The sequence below is a fragment of the Humulus lupulus genome, chromosome 3, assembly GCF_963169125.1.
Source record: "Humulus lupulus chromosome 3, drHumLupu1.1, whole genome shotgun sequence".
In the NCBI taxonomy this organism is placed as follows: Eukaryota; Viridiplantae; Streptophyta; class Magnoliopsida; order Rosales; family Cannabaceae; genus Humulus; species Humulus lupulus.
The window spans coordinates 283,449,233-283,466,615 of record NC_084795.1 but is presented as its reverse complement, the minus strand read 5'-3'; the positions used below and the strand labels follow the sequence as shown (position 1 = coordinate 283,466,615).

The 17,383-nt window shown below is 35.9% G+C and overlaps 3 protein-coding genes across 5 annotated transcripts; all 3 read left to right on the top strand.

The window, feature by feature from the left end:
• Positions 1-149: 149 nt before the first annotated feature.
• On the top strand, positions 150-2,764 carry LOC133825850 (putative disease resistance RPP13-like protein 1; the record flags this gene model as incomplete). Its single annotated transcript, XM_062258743.1, has 1 exon — positions 150-2,764. A coding segment is annotated over exon 1 (2,313 nt), but the record flags the coding sequence as incomplete, so codon positions are not given.
• Positions 2,743-7,301, top strand: LOC133824791 (putative disease resistance protein At3g14460). Of its 3 annotated transcripts, XM_062257766.1 has the most exons (5): positions 2,746-3,916; positions 4,058-4,132; positions 5,335-5,453; positions 5,663-6,705; positions 6,976-7,301. In XM_062257766.1, the coding sequence occupies exon 1, from the start codon at positions 2,783-2,785 to the stop codon at positions 3,839-3,841; it is 1,059 nt and encodes a 352-aa protein (XP_062113750.1). In that variant the 5' UTR covers positions 2,746-2,782; the 3' UTR covers positions 3,842-3,916; positions 4,058-4,132; positions 5,335-5,453; positions 5,663-6,705; positions 6,976-7,301. The 3 variants fall into 3 exon arrangements, with proteins under 3 accessions (XP_062113751.1, XP_062113750.1, XP_062113749.1); XM_062257767.1 differs by lacking the exons at positions 5,335-5,453; positions 5,663-6,705; positions 6,976-7,301 and having other exon boundaries at positions 2,743-3,916; positions 4,058-4,410; XM_062257765.1 differs by lacking the exons at positions 5,335-5,453; positions 5,663-6,705; positions 6,976-7,301 and having other exon boundaries at positions 4,049-4,410.
• Positions 7,302-12,913: 5,612 nt separating this feature from the next.
• On the top strand, positions 12,914-17,337 carry LOC133825849 (putative disease resistance protein At3g14460). The gene is made up of 3 exons (XM_062258742.1): positions 12,914-16,618; positions 16,751-16,834; positions 17,212-17,337. Exon 1 carries the CDS (start codon positions 12,914-12,916, stop codon positions 16,544-16,546), a length of 3,633 nt encoding a protein of 1,210 aa, XP_062114726.1. The 3' UTR covers positions 16,547-16,618; positions 16,751-16,834; positions 17,212-17,337.
• Positions 17,338-17,383: the final 46 nt, after the last annotated feature.

Below are 17,383 nucleotides of genomic sequence, written 5' to 3'. Positions count from 1 at the left end.
TCTTTAAAAATGGTATCTCCAGTTCTCACTACAAAATTCTTCAAAATAAAAATATATATATATATTATATTGTCATCATATTGTTGTTCTGTTCCACACCCACTTCCATTATTGCTATAAGCTTTTTATGAACCTTTGACCAGTACTGAAATACTGGACTGAAACATGGCTGCTGAACTTGTGATCGGGTCTTTTCTCTCTGCTTCTTTTGATTTTTTTGCTGGACAAGATTACTTCTCCTTATGTTGAGGAGTTCTTCTTCAAGGGAAATCAAAGTAGTGTTTCTGAGAGGCTTTTCAAGTTGAAGTCAACGTTCAACTGTCTCGCCGCTGTTTGTTTCGAGGTGGAGAACAAGAGAATCAAAAACCCTGCTGTGGAGAAGTGGCTGGACGATCTTCTCGACGCTGTGGATGATGCTGAGGACTTCTTTGGCGATGTTGAATATGATGCTATGAGACCTAAGAAAGTTGAGTCAAGCAGCAAAGTGAGAAGAAAGACAAGTAAGTTACTTTCTCGTTTCTCCAAACCCTTTAACTCAGCTGATAGTAAAAGGAACACCAGTATGGAAAAGATTCTAGGGAGATTGGAGTACTTAGCAAATCAAATTGCAAACATGAACATAGAAAAGAATGTTGTTGAGGTGAAACCATCAGAAATGTTGTTTGTTAAGACTTCACTGCCGGATGAACCTGAAGTTTATGGTAGAAAGAATGACAAGGTTGCTTTAATGAAGTCTTTGATATCAGATGATGTAGGCAGTGATCAAAAGATATATGATGTCATGCCCATAGTGGGAATGGGTGGGATTGGAAAAACTACCCTTGCTCAAACCCTTTTCAATGATGAAGAAGTGACGAAGATGTTTGAACCTAAGGTCTGGGTGTACGTTTCTGATAAATTTGACGCCATGGCTGTGACAGAAACCATTCTTCAACAAGTGGCTTCGGGTGATGATGTTCGCAATGGCATGGATTTGAATTCGCTTCAAGTTAACTTGGCGAAGAAGTTAATGGGAAAAAAGTTTTTGATTGTTCTAGACGATGCTTGGGAGGATGATTATGTTCAGTGGAAGGAAGTGATGAAGCCTTTCAAGGATGGAGCCAAAGGCAGCAAAATAGTAGTAACCACAAGAAACAAAACAGTTGCAGATAGCATTGGAACTGTTGATCCACACTACCTTAAAGAATTATCAAAAGATGAGTGTTGGGAACTGTTTGCGAAACACGCCTCTCGTGGAAATCTTGATATGTTTATTGAGAATCCAAAACTAGAAAGTATCGGCAGAGAAGTTGTTAAGAAATGTAATGGCTTGCCTTTAGCTGCTAAAGTTCTAGGAGGGCTCTTGAGATCGATGTTGGATGCTGAGAGATGGGAACAAATAGCAAAGAGTAATATTTGGGAGCTGACAGATAAAAGGAGCAAGGTTCTTCCTGCAGCTTTAGAAGTGAGCTACCACTATCTTCCTGCACACTTGAAAAAGTGTTTTGCTTATTGTTCAATATTCCCAAAAGGCTATGAATTTCAAAGACAGGAACTAGTCTTAATATGGATGGCAGAAAATCTTGCGATGCATTCGGAGGGGAGTAAGAGAATGGAAGAAGTTGGTGATGAGTATTTTGATGAATTAATATCTATGTCGTTTTTTCAACCGAGGACCGATTACTATAATAAGCCGTATTTTGTTATGCATGACCTTATAGTTGATTTGGCTAGAGTTGTTTCTGGAAAATATTGTTATTTGTTGGAGCATATTGAAGATATTGATAAGTTTGAGAAGAAGACTCGTCGCCTTGGATGTGCCACGGAAGTCCTTTGTTATGGTGATAAGATATATACTTATGATTTTAAAGCTACTCGTTTGCGAACCCTTTTGTCAGTAAGATCTGGTTTTGGTTTTGGTTTTGGTGATTCGTTGGTTCCTAAGGAAGTAGTGCACGATTTGCTGCCGAAGTTGAAGTGTTTGAAAGTTTTATCTTTTCGTGGTTGTGGTATCACTGATTTGGCTGATTCAATCGGTGATCTAAAATATCTTCGCTATTTAGACCTTTCTGGCACCGACATTGTGATGTTGCCCGAATCTGTAACTGTATTGTACAATTTACAGACATTGAAATTAGAAAATTGTTATCGACTTCAAACTCTGCCTAAAGATATGTATCATCTCATTAATTTGAGACATCTTATTTTCAGCAACGCTCGGCTAGTAGAGATGCCAAGTCAAATAAGTAAATTGACGAAACTCCAAATGTTGACAACATTCCTTGTGGGAAAGGATAGTGGTGCTAAAATAGAAGAGTTGGCAAAACTTTCAAGTCTACGCGGAGAACTTTCCATTCAGAAGTTAGAAAATGTGGCCAATATTACCAAAGCATCGGATCAAGTCAATGTACTAGATAAGAAGCTACTTGAGATATTGAGTTTGGAATGGACTGCTGGTGATGATGATGTTGATGATGATGATGTTGTTGTTGATCCAAGGCATGGAGAGAGTGTGCTTGAAATGCTTTCATCTAACACAACGTTGAAGCAGATCAAGATTCTTAGTTACCCTGGCACAAAATTTCCAAATTGGATTGGTGGTGATTCGTTCGACAACATTGTTGACATAAAGCTTAAAAGGTGTCGGCATTGCTCCAGTTTACCACCACTGGGGCAACTGCCTTCACTAAAAATTCTTCACATTTCAAGTTTTCATTCAGTAACGACTGTGGGTGCTGATTTTTACGGGAACAGTTCTGCGAAGAAGCCATTTTCATCATTGGAAATCTTAATTTTCAAGAACATGTCAGCATGGAAGCAATGGCACTCAATGCAAACTGAAGATGCAGCAACATATGGAAAGCTCAAAACACTTGAGATTAAACATTGTGATGAGCTCATTGGGGATTTGCCTCGCTTCCTTCCTTCATTAACAAAGATTAAAATTGATGCAGATAAGCAGTGTGCTTTAAATATCCCAAGATTACCTTGTGTCACAGAAATGAGAATTAAAAAATTGGAAAATGTGGAATCATTGTACGAGGCAATAAAGGCAATGAATCCTTCTTCTTCGACTGGAAGTTTGCTTACCACTCTCACTCCTCTTCAGTCACTTACTTTGAGTAACTGTGGGTCATCCTTTAGATCCTTCCATATGGATTTATTTCCCACTCTCCGAACTCTTAAAATATACAACTGCGATTACTTTGAAGCCCTCTCAATGTCCAATGGTCAATGTCGGGAACTAACTTCTCTGTCTATCTATCGGTGTTGTAGCTTTGTGTCTTTCCCAAATGGTGGACTTATTGCTCCCAAACTGAGAGAATTTTGGATTTCTTTTTGCTATAAATTGAAGTGGTTGCCTGAGAAGATGACTTCCCTCTCATCTTTGAAAGTTTTGGCAATCAGAGGTTGTCTGTTGGTAGAGACTATTCCTGAAGGTGGTCTGCCCATTAGTTTGTCTACACTTGGGATAAACTATCATCAACTTTTGAGGATAAAATGGAATTGGCAAACATTACCTAATCTCAGGGATGTTTCAGTTCACGGAGATGAAGAAGATTTGGAATCATTTCCGGAGGAAGGACTGCTGCCTGACACTGTCACCTCTCTTTCTATCCATACATTTCCAAAACTTAGAGGCCTGGACAAAAATGGGCTGAGTCAACTCACCTCCTTGCAACAACTTACCATCTGGTCGTGCCCTGAGTTGCAGACATTATCAGAAGAAGGGTTTCCAACATCCCTCAGCTCTTTGAGAATAATTGGTTGTCCTCTGCTGAAGAAAATTTACGACACAAAGGACAGTGAGAATAAGGAGTACTGGAGAAAGATTAGTCATATACCACATGTCGAATTTTGATTGAGCTTGCATTTACCATACGTCACATCCCAATCTTTCGCACAACTACTCTGATTGTTAAATCAAATAATTGAGGTATGTATTTGCTCTTTTTAGGCAATCTCAATTAATTGATTGATCTCTTTGTATTTTTCTTCTATTAATCGTTGATCTAGAGAGATAATAGCTATCGGTATTGTTTAACATATCCTCAATACTATTTGTTAGTTATTGCAGAATTACTATGAGAGCTACAACTGTTGAAATCCATATCAGTTCAGAATGGACCAAAATATCAAAATGGGAACTCAGGTTAGCAAAATTCAATACAAAAGTTCAGATTTTATTTTGCTGGTTCAGAACACATTTCATGTGGCAATGCTACTCTTGCTGCTATAAAAGACATCAAGCAAGTAGACCATTTTCTTAATTTTGTTCTCAGGTGTCACCCTTATGATACAAGTAAACCATTTTACATAGAGATGTTTATTTGAGTACGTTTGCAAAAGCACAAGTCTTAATTATTTGTATCAGCCACAGCATTTTTTGCTTTTATTTTTCAAAGGCCAAAGTTTCTTTGGAGAATATTTGTAGAGAAGTTGTTGTTTTGTCTCTGCAATTTACAAAGATTCTATGCTTTTGCCTAATTACTCCGTGATGAAATTTATGTGTATCTATCTTTACTTTTGCGGAACAATATATTCACAACTAGATCAGCTTCTATCATGGAGTAATTTTATGTTCACAAGTCTATGGATTCATTTCAAGAGATGGAAGTGTAATAGCCCCGAATATTTTTTTTATTTTATTTTATGTAAGACAAATTTTGTGAATTAATTTTTATTAAGAGTTCGAATAATAATTAGTGAATATTATTTTAACTAAATTTTAACTTAGAGGTGTGAATAAAAATGGGCTTAGACAACTCACGTCCTTGCAAAGCCTTTCAATCCGTAAGTGCCATAAGTTGGAGATATTGTCAGAAGAAGGGTTTCCAATCTCCCTCATCTCTTTGTTGATATGGGATTGTCCTCTGCTGAAGAAAATTTACAACCCAAAGGAGAGCAAGAATAAGGAGTATTGGAGTAAAAATGTTTTATGGTCTACGATGAAAGGCACTCGATAAAGGAATTTTTTTTTTTTAAACATTCTATTATGTAAAATTAGTAATCTGCTGGTTAAATGGAGTTAGTTTTATGCTTTATAATAGCTCTCTGTATGTTAATGAATTCTCATGTTCTAATCATAGCATTTTGAATTTTCATAATTAAAGATTTAGAGAGGAAAACTTTAATAATTTTGATCGACTTCAATAAGAAATATGCAGCTAGCTAGGATGTATATATATATATATATATAGATCAGAACATGGAAAGAACTATAAATACTCGAGTGCTGCTCTTCAGTTTTTCTTTGATGATTTTGGCTTCCTGTTTACTTAGATACTTTCTTTGGTTAGTGTCTGAGCTGAGCATGTTGGTGATGATTTTCTTGGCAAAATAATATCCTCACAGAGAAGAAGTTCTCCTAAGGAAGTCTGGGATTGAATATCATATTGATCCTTAAGCAGCCCAAACACAGGTGTTAGAGTCCATGTTTCTGCCTAATTACTCAAATGATAATTTCTATGCGTGTAAGTCTTTACTTTTGCATTGCAATTCGCAATTGTATCAGTTTCTATCATTAATTCATGAGATGGAAGGCACTGTGGGAAAAGATAATATCATTATCATTATCATCATCAATGATTTAACGGTCTTATTTTTACTGTTTTTTTACAAATAGGGAGTAGAGTACAAAAGATTAAGAGACATTAAAAAGGTATCCTTGTAATTGTTTCAGAGTCATTTTGCTGAAGTGAGAGTTAGGTTGTAGAGTCCCAGTAGCTGTGCTGTTGCTAGAGAAGATGGTTCTTCTGGCCCCTCTTATATGCAATGAGAACAAAGTTAGGTGAACAGTTGAGATTGAGTTTCAACCTTAGTTGCAATCCGATCCGATCCGATCTATATATATTTTTATAATTCTTTGTTGAATGTGGAAAGTGGTGTAAAATCTGCTCTTCTTATAGCTAAGATGAGATCTATTGTTAAATCCAATAGAGACATCATCATGTGAGGTGAGGAGCAATTGATTTGAGATACTTGATAGCTATGTTCTTTTGGCAGTTGGTTCATTTAACCTCAAAAATACCTCCACCGACACAAACTACTATAAATAAAGTAAAAAAAAAGAAAAGATCAAAACTGATAAACTGATAGATTACTAATTTTAGGCATTCTATGGTGGTGATATTTTGTAAGCCAGAAACTCGTACATTATAGAATGCTTCAAAGCTCCTCCCTTTGATTTTTCTTGTCTCTTTCATGTTGTGGATGCTATCTCTTTCCTGCATCAGATTCAGATAGACATTGGGAATAACTAAAACTGAAAAGCATGCATGATTTGGCAGAAGGTGTCAACCAAGATTGAAAATTTTACTTACCTTAATCATTGATGATGAAGTAGTAGTAATCACAAGGATAGGATGTTTCATATCAAATATTATTGATCCTCATATCTAATACAAACTAGTAAACATCAAACAGAGAGTACAAAAGATTGGGAGACACATGAATTAGTGTCCTTGTAATTTTTTCAGACAGAGTAATTTTTGTCCATGCCCATTTCTTCACTAGCAGGATTCCTTGCTGACTATGAACATAAAAAGCACCAAATAAAAAAACAGCTTTGGATCGTTAATCACTTTTCGTGGATCAAAACGCAAAGACAAATCTCCTGTGACGGACCAAATTCGAATGCTCTCTTCTCTGTCTGAGGAAGAGAGAGATTTCATTTCATTTCATCTCAGCATACATTACATTTCTTTGGAGCTCAGTCACACACAGGTATATTATTACTCTCTTCTCACTATGTTTGTTTGGTTTGTAGTTCTTCTTATTGGAAGCGTTCCTTCTGGCCATTATTAATTTTTCTCTTTAATTATTATTATTATTTACATATCTTGAAATTGAATAGAATTTGGATGAGAGAAAACACAATCTCTATCTACAATAATAATAATAATAATACAATAGAGATTTTAGAATAAATGGAGTCTTGAGACACTAACTAACTACTCATTCTATTGGCGATACATTGCAATGGAGGTGTTGCAGGATCCATTAATGTGGAGCTCGCTGAAGAATCCTATCCTTCTCTTGCAGCATCGCTCACACAGCTGAACCTCCAAGACATAGTTCAAGATGATGGTTGGTTGGAACCATCTTATTCACAAGGAAATAATCGATCCCATGCGTGAGTTTCGTAAGGAGCTACTTACGAAATCAGCCAACTTTATCAACCAGAAGTAAGTTTAGTAAAACATTGGTAAATTTAGCTACTTCTTATTTATGTATATATGTATAGACACATGTTAAATTGCACTGTATTGAGTATCTTGCTCAGTTTTTCATCATTCTAGTTTAATCTGCTATGCTAAAGAAGAACAGTGCTTTTTTTGTGTTAGTAAAATTTTGCAGTACATGATGAAACCTGATTAAATACAAATCAATTGATTCCACAAGAAATAGAGAACAAGATTGAAGTTGTGTAACGTCTAAATTAACTCAGTGTTGTCAGCAATGAAAACTACTACAACACAAAATTTATCACAAGGCTCGTACTTGATCATCGACACCACATCTCTCTCTCTCTGAGTTAAGTCTTGGCAACATCTCAAACTTTATTGTCACAACATTTGGTACAATTTCATATCATATTCCACATATTTTGTTTCAAATTTGAATATGCAGAACCCGATATTAAATGACTTAATCACTTTATGCCGCTTCATGTGGTATCGAGCATCTTAAGGTGTCATATAGCAACATTCTTTCTATTAAAAGGAGGTTGACAGAGGTTATTAGTAACTGTGACGCTTAATGCAGCAGAAGGAGAAGGACCAGAAATCTCTTAGGCCATGATCTGTAAAGCCATTTGCAGCAGTCCCAGTTGCTGCTGCTAAAGAAGATAGTTCTTTTGGCCCGTCATCTATGCAAAGCCAACAAACGTTCAACCAACAAAGGTATATGTTCAATTTTCATACTCACTAGGGCGGCAAGCGAGTTTCACATCTCTGGCAAACTACTGTGTTGGCAACTCTTTGGGCCTTATGGCTTGAGAGAAATAACATACTATTCGAAGATATTTCTAATTCTGTAGAGACTATTTGGGATAAAATAAAATTTTGGGTGGCTACTTGGGTGTATAGAAACAAATGTTTTGAGGGGTTGCCTTCTCTGACCTTATTAGAGATTGGGGCAACTTCTGGATTTAATTTCTGGGGGTGGGGTTAGTTGTGGTTTCTTGGCTGTTTTGTTGTTTTATTTGTAACCACGGTTTTCCTCCGCCATAAGTGAGGGTTTTCAACTATTTGAGTAGAGGTCAGTCTTTTGACCTTTGTCTCTTTTTCAAAAAAAAAATACTCACTACTTCTAGTCTTGTCACTTGTACATGTTATATGTTTGCTTTAAATTTCAAGTTTTGAGTTTAACTTTCTTTGAACTTTATTAACATTCCTGGTTTGTTATGATTAGCTAGTCTATCATTGGCATGTACATAGTCTTGGTTTACATAGTGCTGTTTTTTCAGGTTTATTGTTTTACTAAAGAGGTGCTCAATATTAATGAACAAAAATGAGTACAACTTAGTATTGCTTGCAGATGACTAAATGATTTGCTCTATTTGGTATGCAATTGTGAATAATAGTCCTTTGATTTTGATTCTTATGCTTTTAATTCTTGATTATTTTGGTATTTCTCAAGTAATGATCTTTTGGAGTTATGCTTGCAGTGAAGGCTTTTCCCAAAGATGACCAAACAAAGTGATTAGACATAACAATTGGTATATTTTGATAGAGTGGTTTCTTTAAAAATGGTATCTCCAACTCTCACTACAAAATTCTTCAAAAAAAAAAAAAAACTCTTACTACAAAAAAAATATTATTGCAACTTTTTAGTTATAAATAAACATTTCACTTTTACTCAAAATGAATTAAAAAATAATATTTTGTCACAAGTTTTACTAATGTAATTTTAGTTGTAACCTATCATATATAAGATAAAATTTGTTATTACTAAAAAATACATTTAGTCATAACAAAACTAAATGTATTTTACACTTTTATTATTAAGTGTTTCTACAAAAATTACATTTGTATTCAAGTGTATTACTCTTTTAGTTACACTCGTAAATCATATTTACCACAAATATTATTAAAATTATAAATATCATCAAAACTAATTAATAATATCATTTCTAAATGCTAAATGCCACTAGTGAATCTGACCAAAAATTTGTGTGAAAAGCCCAAGAATATTGCTTTTTTATTTGCTTTGCTTTATAATAATTATATATTCTCTTATCCTCTTATATGGTAATTAGCTAGTACTTAAACAATTATTTTGGTAATTATTTCAACGGTGAAGCACTATTATTTTGTCTTTTAGGGTTCTATTTGAACCAAACATAGGGTCCAAAAAGTAATGTATTAAAATATAGGGTCCAAACAGATAATTAGACAAAATACGGTGTCCAAAATGGTATATACTCTAATAATAATAATAAGGGTTGCAAAAAATTAAAATTGCAACCTTTCCGGGGTCAACTTTTCTTAACTAAATCCAACTTTTCTTAACTAAATCCACTGAAATACGACTATGACTATCCGGGGTCAACTGGACCCTAACGGTCAACTTTGGTCAAAATCGGACGTTAAGAACTAAATAAACTTTAAAGTAAACTTCAGAAAATTTTGCATCGGAGTACTTTGAAATAAAATAGTATTTGGATGGGATCCCATAGTTTTAAAAACAAAATGTAGTTAAACGTAACTTAAGAAATAGTCTGTGGCCTTAGGGCCTTCTTTAAGTAAAACTAGTAAACATGAAATTGATAAAACTGTTACTAGACTTAGCGGAAAACTTAAGAGAACCCTAACAACCCTGCAGGTCGGTTGTTTCACAGTATGCATACTTCAGACAGAATCCCCTCCAGCTTATTGCACTGCTCCTTAAGCTTTGCCCTTACCTACACACACAGAGTAACTGATGAGCTATAGCGCTCAGTAAGGAAGCTAGCTACAACTTATGACTCTACTATCCAAAACAAACTTTGCATAACAGAAATGCATATCTAGAAACTGCAAACTGAGGAGCACGTCTAGCATATTCACATAAGTCAAAGTATTGCGTAACATACTGAAAACATATAACTGAGCCATCGTGTTATCTGTGGGGTCTTAATCCCCGTGTGGCCTCTACGGCCCAGAGAATACTCACCTCCCGTACCAAGGGGGTACACTCCGCTAAAACACGATGACTTTACTGACTTGACGGATAACCCCACTGTACGGCTGCATGGGGATCCGCCCTCACAAGGCCTTGTACTGAGCCATCGAGTTATCTGTGGGGTCATGATCCCCGGGTGGCCTCCGCGGCCTAGAGAATACTCACCTCCCGTGGCAAAGGGGTATACTCCACTAAAACCCGATGACTTTACTGATTGGACGGCGAACCCCACTACACGGCTGCATGGGGTCCACCCTCACAAGGTTTCCCTTGACAGTCACAAACATTGCACATGCATTCATGATAACTTTACTGCACTAAGCACATTCAAACCCGATAGATGGGTACTATCATGCGCATCCAGCCATATAAGCACACATATATATAGCATCTAAAATTTAACCGGCAGTATACAAACATGCAAACAATTCACTAAGATCACAACAAGCTAAGTTACTCTTGGTGTATACTTCCTTACCTCTTGTCCTTAGCTTTCGCGAATTATACATTTATGAGTATTTCCGATCGCATTTAGACCCTATAATCATATTGGGACAACATGTCTTAGTTTATGCTTACTAAGATTCTAAAATATATAAGGGAATTTAAAAAAAACAAAACTGAATTTCCCGACCCTGGCCCAAACCCGAGCCCTTGGGGTAAAATGACCATAATACCCCTCTCAAAATCCCGAAATCAACTTAGAAAATTATTATTTCCAATAATAATTTTATCCTAGACCATGTCCGAAATTTCAAGTCAAAACTCCAATTATTTCTTAAAATTCCATTTTCTGATGCTCGAGTCCAAAACACGAGCCCCGAGTCCACTCCTTGATCTTGAGACTTAAAACTAGTAATATTGTACTTCCTAAAATATTTTCCAACTCCTTGAAGATATTTCGTAGGTTCTAAGTTGTCAAATCTAAACTTTGAAACTAATTCCCAAACTTCGAATTTTTCTTGAAGCTTACATAATAATTCCCGAACCTAAGAGCCTAGCTCGTAAATTATTAGTCTTAGATGCTACTTAGATAAATTTTTCTAAACCTTGATCCTCAAATATCAGTTTGTAGACTTTGGGGTACCTAATCCCGAGCTTAGCGACAAAATTCCAAAGTTTTGGACCAACTACCATTTTTGGTCCCTTTGGTTACTAATCAGTAACCATTAGTAACTAGTTGGACACATGCACGTGACTACCCCATCATCTTCATCCTTGTACACATTCAGCCATCATTCTTTCCAGCCTTGCTCGACCCTAAAGCTCAACACCAAAGGCAGTCATGGCTTCTCCTCTACACCACCATAACCACCCTCTCGGCCACCACAACCTTTTCTCCACTCCCACGTTGATCATGGAGCCAAACTTCCATACCCGCCTCTACCATTCATCACCCATCACCAAAACACCCCAAACTTCAAGCCTTCTCATATTAAATCGTTCCCAATCCCTAAATGAATGTTTCTAGCCCCAAAACACAGATTAAAACTATATGTAACAGTCCACAAATTCATCACCATCCTAAGAAACAAAAATGAAAAATGGGAAACGTAACACTACGAAGGAAATCTATGAATATATACCTCTTACTGTGGCCGGTTCTTGTGTGTTCTTTCTTTCCCTCAACTTAGTACACAACATTATGAGCACAAAAAAATCATTTGACATGAATTTGGTACTCAGAATCTAAGAGAAAAATCAACGCAAAGGTATGTTCGGACTTACGTTTTTCTTCTGACTATTCTTCCACCGGACTCCCAATAACACTCCCTTCTTCCTCTTGCTTTCTTCTACAATCAAAACATAGGCTCTAAGGACGTGTCTAAGGATTGTAACCCAAAGAAAACCAAAGAAATAACACACCACAAGCACTAAAACCATATAGCTTAAAATAATTAAAATCATCTAAGCACTAAATAATGCAATTTTGGTATAAACTTATATATATGATTTTATGTGAGTCCCTTCAACATAAAATTATGATTTTAATCCCATAAAATTCCTCTTGAATTATTCATAGACTCTTAATGAATAAGTCACAAAATCATATTCTAAAATGATTCTAAGATTTTATGTAGATTCCAAACACATAAAATCATATACTTAAACTCTTTGAACAAGATATCAATTTTAGATTTATTTCACATATAAGTCCCCACACTATAGTCTAAAACGATCAACTAACTCTTCATTAATTAAAATAATATTCATCAAATATTATTTTAATTATTATTCCTACTCTTAATAAAAAAAAATTCGCAGAACAGTGTTTACGTAAGACACAAGAAATAAAATAAAAAAAAATCCAGGTTATTACACTAATCAATTAAAATAATAATAAAAAACAAATTATCATAACTACTAGTTTATTTTTTATTATATGTTGAATTTATGTTTTAATATACGACAAGACTTTGTTTTGTAATAATTTATTTATATTGATAGTTGGAATATATTATTGTCATAATACAGGCTGTTATTGCTTAGATCAAGGAGATGAGCTCTTCCACCAATATTAATATTAATATATTGTCACTCTTTTGCTGGTTTATGTGGCAATAGTTTAATCCAATTGGATGAATATTATAACATAAAATGAACGACTCAACTTTTGATAAAGAATTATTATACTCTTCTTTTATCATTTCGTTGTCATTACAGTCATATTTTCATATTGTTGATCAGTTAGTCTCTTATTGCCATTGCTTTAAGTTTTTTGTGAACCTTTAACATTACTGAGTTAGCTACTGAAGTGAAGTGAGACATGGCTGAACTTGTGATCGGTGCTTTTCTCTCTGCTTCTTTTGATTTTTTGCTGGAAAAGATTGCTTCTCCTTATGTTGAGGAGTTCTTCTTCAAGGGAAATCAAAGTTGTGTTTCTGAGAGGCTTTTCAAGTTGAAGTCAACGTTCAACTGTCTCGCTGCTGTTCGTTTCGAGGTGGAGAACAAGAAAATCAAAAACCCTGCTGTGGAGAAGTGGCTGGACGATCTTCTCGACGCCGTGGATGATGCAGAGGACTTCTTTGGCGATGTTGAATATGATGCTCTCAAACCGAAGAAAGCTGCTGAGTCAAGGAAAGCCAGAAGAAAGGCAAGTAAGTTACTCTCTCGTTTCTTCTCCAAACCTTCGAATTCAATTGATCGTAAAAGAAACACCGATATGGAAGAGATTCTTCAGAGAATGGAGTTGTTAGCAAATCAAATTGGAATCTTGAATCTAGAAAACAATGTTGTTGAGGTGAAACCATCAGAAATGTTGTTTGTTAAGACTTCTCTGCCGGATGAACCTGAAGTTTATGGTAGAGAGAATGACAAGGATGCTTTAATGAAGTCTTTGACATCGGATAAATTTGACGTCATTCCCATAGTGGGAATGGGTGGGATTGGAAAAACTACCCTTGCTCAAACCCTTTTCAATGATGAAGAAGTGATGAAGATGTTTGAACTTAAGGTCTGGGTGTACGTTTCTGATAAATTTGACGCCATGGCTGTGACAAAAACCATTCTTCAACAAGTAGCTCCGGATGATGCTCGTAATGACATGGATTTGAATTCGCTTCAAGTCAATTTGGCAAAGAAGTTAATGGGAAAAAAGTTTTTGATTGTTCTAGACGATGCTTGGGCGGATGATTATGTTCAGTGGAAGGAAGTGATGAAGCCTTTCAAGGATGGAGCCAAAGGCAGCAAAATAATAGTGACAACAAGAAACAAAACAGTTGCGGATAGCATTGGAACTGTTGATCCACACTATCTTAAAGAATTATCAAAAGATGAGTGTTGGGAACTATTTGCAAAACATGCTTCTCGGGGAAATCTTAATATGTTTATTGAGAATCCAAGATTGGAAAGTATTGGCAGAGATATTGCTAAGAAATGTAATGGCTTGCCTTTAGCTGCTAAAGTTCTAGGAGGCCTCTTGAGATCGACGTTGGATGCTGAGAAGTGGGAACAAATAGCAACGAGTAATATTTGGGAGTTGACAGATAAAAGGAGCAAGATTCTTCCTGCGGCCTTAGAAGTGAGCTACCGCTATCTTCCTGCACACTTGAAAAAGTGTTTTGCTTATTGCTCAATATTCCCAAAAGGCTATAGATTTCAAAGACAGGAACTAGTCTTAATATGGATGGCAGAAAATCTCGTGATGCATTCGGAGGGGAGTAAGAGAATGGAAGAAACTGTTGATGAGTATTTTGATGAATTAATATCTATGTCGTTTTTTCAACTGGGAATCGATTACATTTCTGAGCCGTATTTTGTTATGCATGACCTTATAGTTGATTTGGCTAGAGTTGTTTCTGGAAAATATTGTTGTTTGTTAGAGCATAATGAAGATATTGATAAGTTTGAGAAGAAGACTCGTCACCTTGGATGTGCCACGGAAGTCCTTTGTTATGGTGATAAGATATCTACTTATGATTTTAAAGCTACTCGTTTGCGAACCCTTTTGTCAATAAGATCTGGTTTTGGTGGTTCATTGGTTCCTAAGGAAGTAGTGCACGATTTGCTGCCGAAGTTGAAGTGTTTGAAAGTTTTATCTTTTCGTGGTTGTGGTATCACTGATTTGGCTGATTCAATCGGTGATCTAAAATATCTTCGCTATTTAGACCTTTCTGGCACCGACATTGTGATGTTGCCCGAATCTGTAACTCTATTGTACAATTTACAGACATTTAAATTAGAAAATTGTCGTCTACTTGAAACTCTCCCCAAAGATATGCACCTCCTAATTAATTTGAGACATCTTATTATCAGGCAAGAGGTGTCATATGACTTTGGGTCGTTGAAAGAGATGCCAAGCCAAATAAGTAAATTGATAAATCTCCAAATGTTGACAACATTCGTTGTGGGAAAGGATAGTGGTGCTAAAATAGAAGAGTTGGCAAAACTTTCAAGTCTACGCGGAGAACTTTCCATTCAGAAGTTAGAAAATGTGGCCAATATTACAAAAGCATCGGATCAAGTCAATGTACTAAATAAGAAGCAACTTGAGAAATTGAGTTTGGTATGGACTGCTGGTGATGTTGATCCAAAACATGGAGAGAGTGTGCTTGAAATGCTTTCACCTAACACAACGTTGAAGCAGATCAAGATTCTTAATTACCCTGGCACAAAATTTCCAAATTGGATTGGGGATGATTCGTTCAGCAACATTGTTGACATAGAGCTTAGTGGGAGTCAGCATTGCTCCAATTTACCACCACTTGGGCAACTGCCTTCACTAAAATTTCTTCACATTTCAAGTTTTCATTCAGTAACGACTGTGGGTGCTGAGTTTTACGGGAATAGTTCTGCGAAGAAGCCATTTTCATCATTGGAAACCTTAAGGTTCGGCTTCATGTCATCATGGGAGCAATGGCATTCAATGCAAACTGAAGATGCAGCAACATATGGAAAGCTCAAAACACTTGAGATTTCTTTTTGTCCTAAGCTCATTGGGGATTTGCCTCGCTTCCTTCCTTCATTAACAAAGATTGAAATTGATGCAGATAAGCAGTGTGCTTTAAATATCCCAAGATTACCTTGTGTCACAGAAATGGGAATTAAAAAATTGGAAAATGTGGAATCATTGTACAAGGCAATAAAGGCAATAAATCCTTCTTCTTCGACTGGAAGTTTGCTTACCACTCTCATTCCTCTTCAGTCACTTACTTTGAATAACTGTGGGTCATCCTTTAGATCCTTCCATATGGATTTATTTCCCACTCTCCGAACTCTTAAAATAGAGGACTGCCATTACTTTGAAGCCCTCTCAATGTCCGATGGTCAATGTCAGGAACTAACTTCTCTGACTATCTTTAACTGTCCTAGCTTTGTGTCTTTCCCAAATGGTGGACTTATTGCTCCCAAACTGAGTGACTTGAATATCAATTATTGCCCTGAATTGAAGTGGTTGCCTGAGAAGATGATTTCCCTCTCATCTTTGAAATCTTTGGAAATGAGAGGTTGTCCGTTGGTAGAGACTATTCCTGAAGGTGGTCTGCCCATTAGTTTGTCTAAACTTGGGATATACTATCATCAACTTTTGAGGATAAAATGGAATTGGCAAACATTACCCAATCTCAGGAATGTTACAGTTGACGGATATAAAGAAGATTTGGAATCATTTCCGGAGGAAGGACTACTGCCTGCCACTATCACCTCTCTTTCTATCGATACATTTTCAAAACTTAGAGGCCTGGACAAAAATGGGCTGAGTCAACTCACCTCCTTGCAACAACTTGACATCTGGTCGTGCCGTGAGTTGCAGACATTATCAGAAGAAGGGTTTCCAACCTCCCTCAGCTCTTTGCAGATATGGAATTGTCCTCTGGTGAAGAAAATTTACGACACAAAGGACAGTGAGAATAAGGAGTACTGGAGAAAGATTAGTCACATCCCACATGTTGTATTTTTTTGAGCTTTGCATTTACCATATGTCACATCCCAATCTTTCACACAGCTACTCTGAATGTTAAATCAAATAATTGAGGTATGTATTTGCTCTTTTTAGGCAATCTCAATTAATTGATTGATCTCTTTGTATTTTTCTTCTATTAATCGTTGATCTATAGAGATAATAGCTATCGATATTGTTTAACATATCCTCAAAACTATTTGTTAGTTATTGCAGCATTACTATGAGAGCTACAACTGTTGAAATCCATATCAGTTCAGAATGGACCAAAATATCAAAATGGGAACTCAGGTTAGCAAAATTCAACACAAAAGTTTCAGATTTTATTTTTCTGGCTCGAAACACATTTCATATGGAAAAAGACATCAAGCAATTAAACCATTTTCTTACTTTTGATCTTAGGTGTCACCCTTGTGATATTCAGTAAAATAATTAGTGAACATTGAAAGCCTTAGCCATCCCAGTCATAGACATGTTTGTTTACGTAGAGATGTGATTATTTGTATCAACAACATCATTTTTTGCTTTTTATTTTTCAAAGGCCAAAGTATCTTTGGAGAATATTTGTAGAGAAGTTCTTGTTTTGTCTCTGAAATTTACAAAGATTCTATGCTTTTGCCTAATTACTCCATGATGAAATTTATGTGTATCTATCTTTACTTTTGCAGAACAATATATTCACAGCTAGATCAGCTTCTATCATGGAGTAATTTTATGTTCACAAGTCTATGGATTCATTTCAAGAGATGGAAGTGTACTAGCCCGGATTTTTTATTTTATTTTATTTTACATTTTATTTTATGTAAGACAAATTTTGTGAATGAATTTTTATTAAGAGTT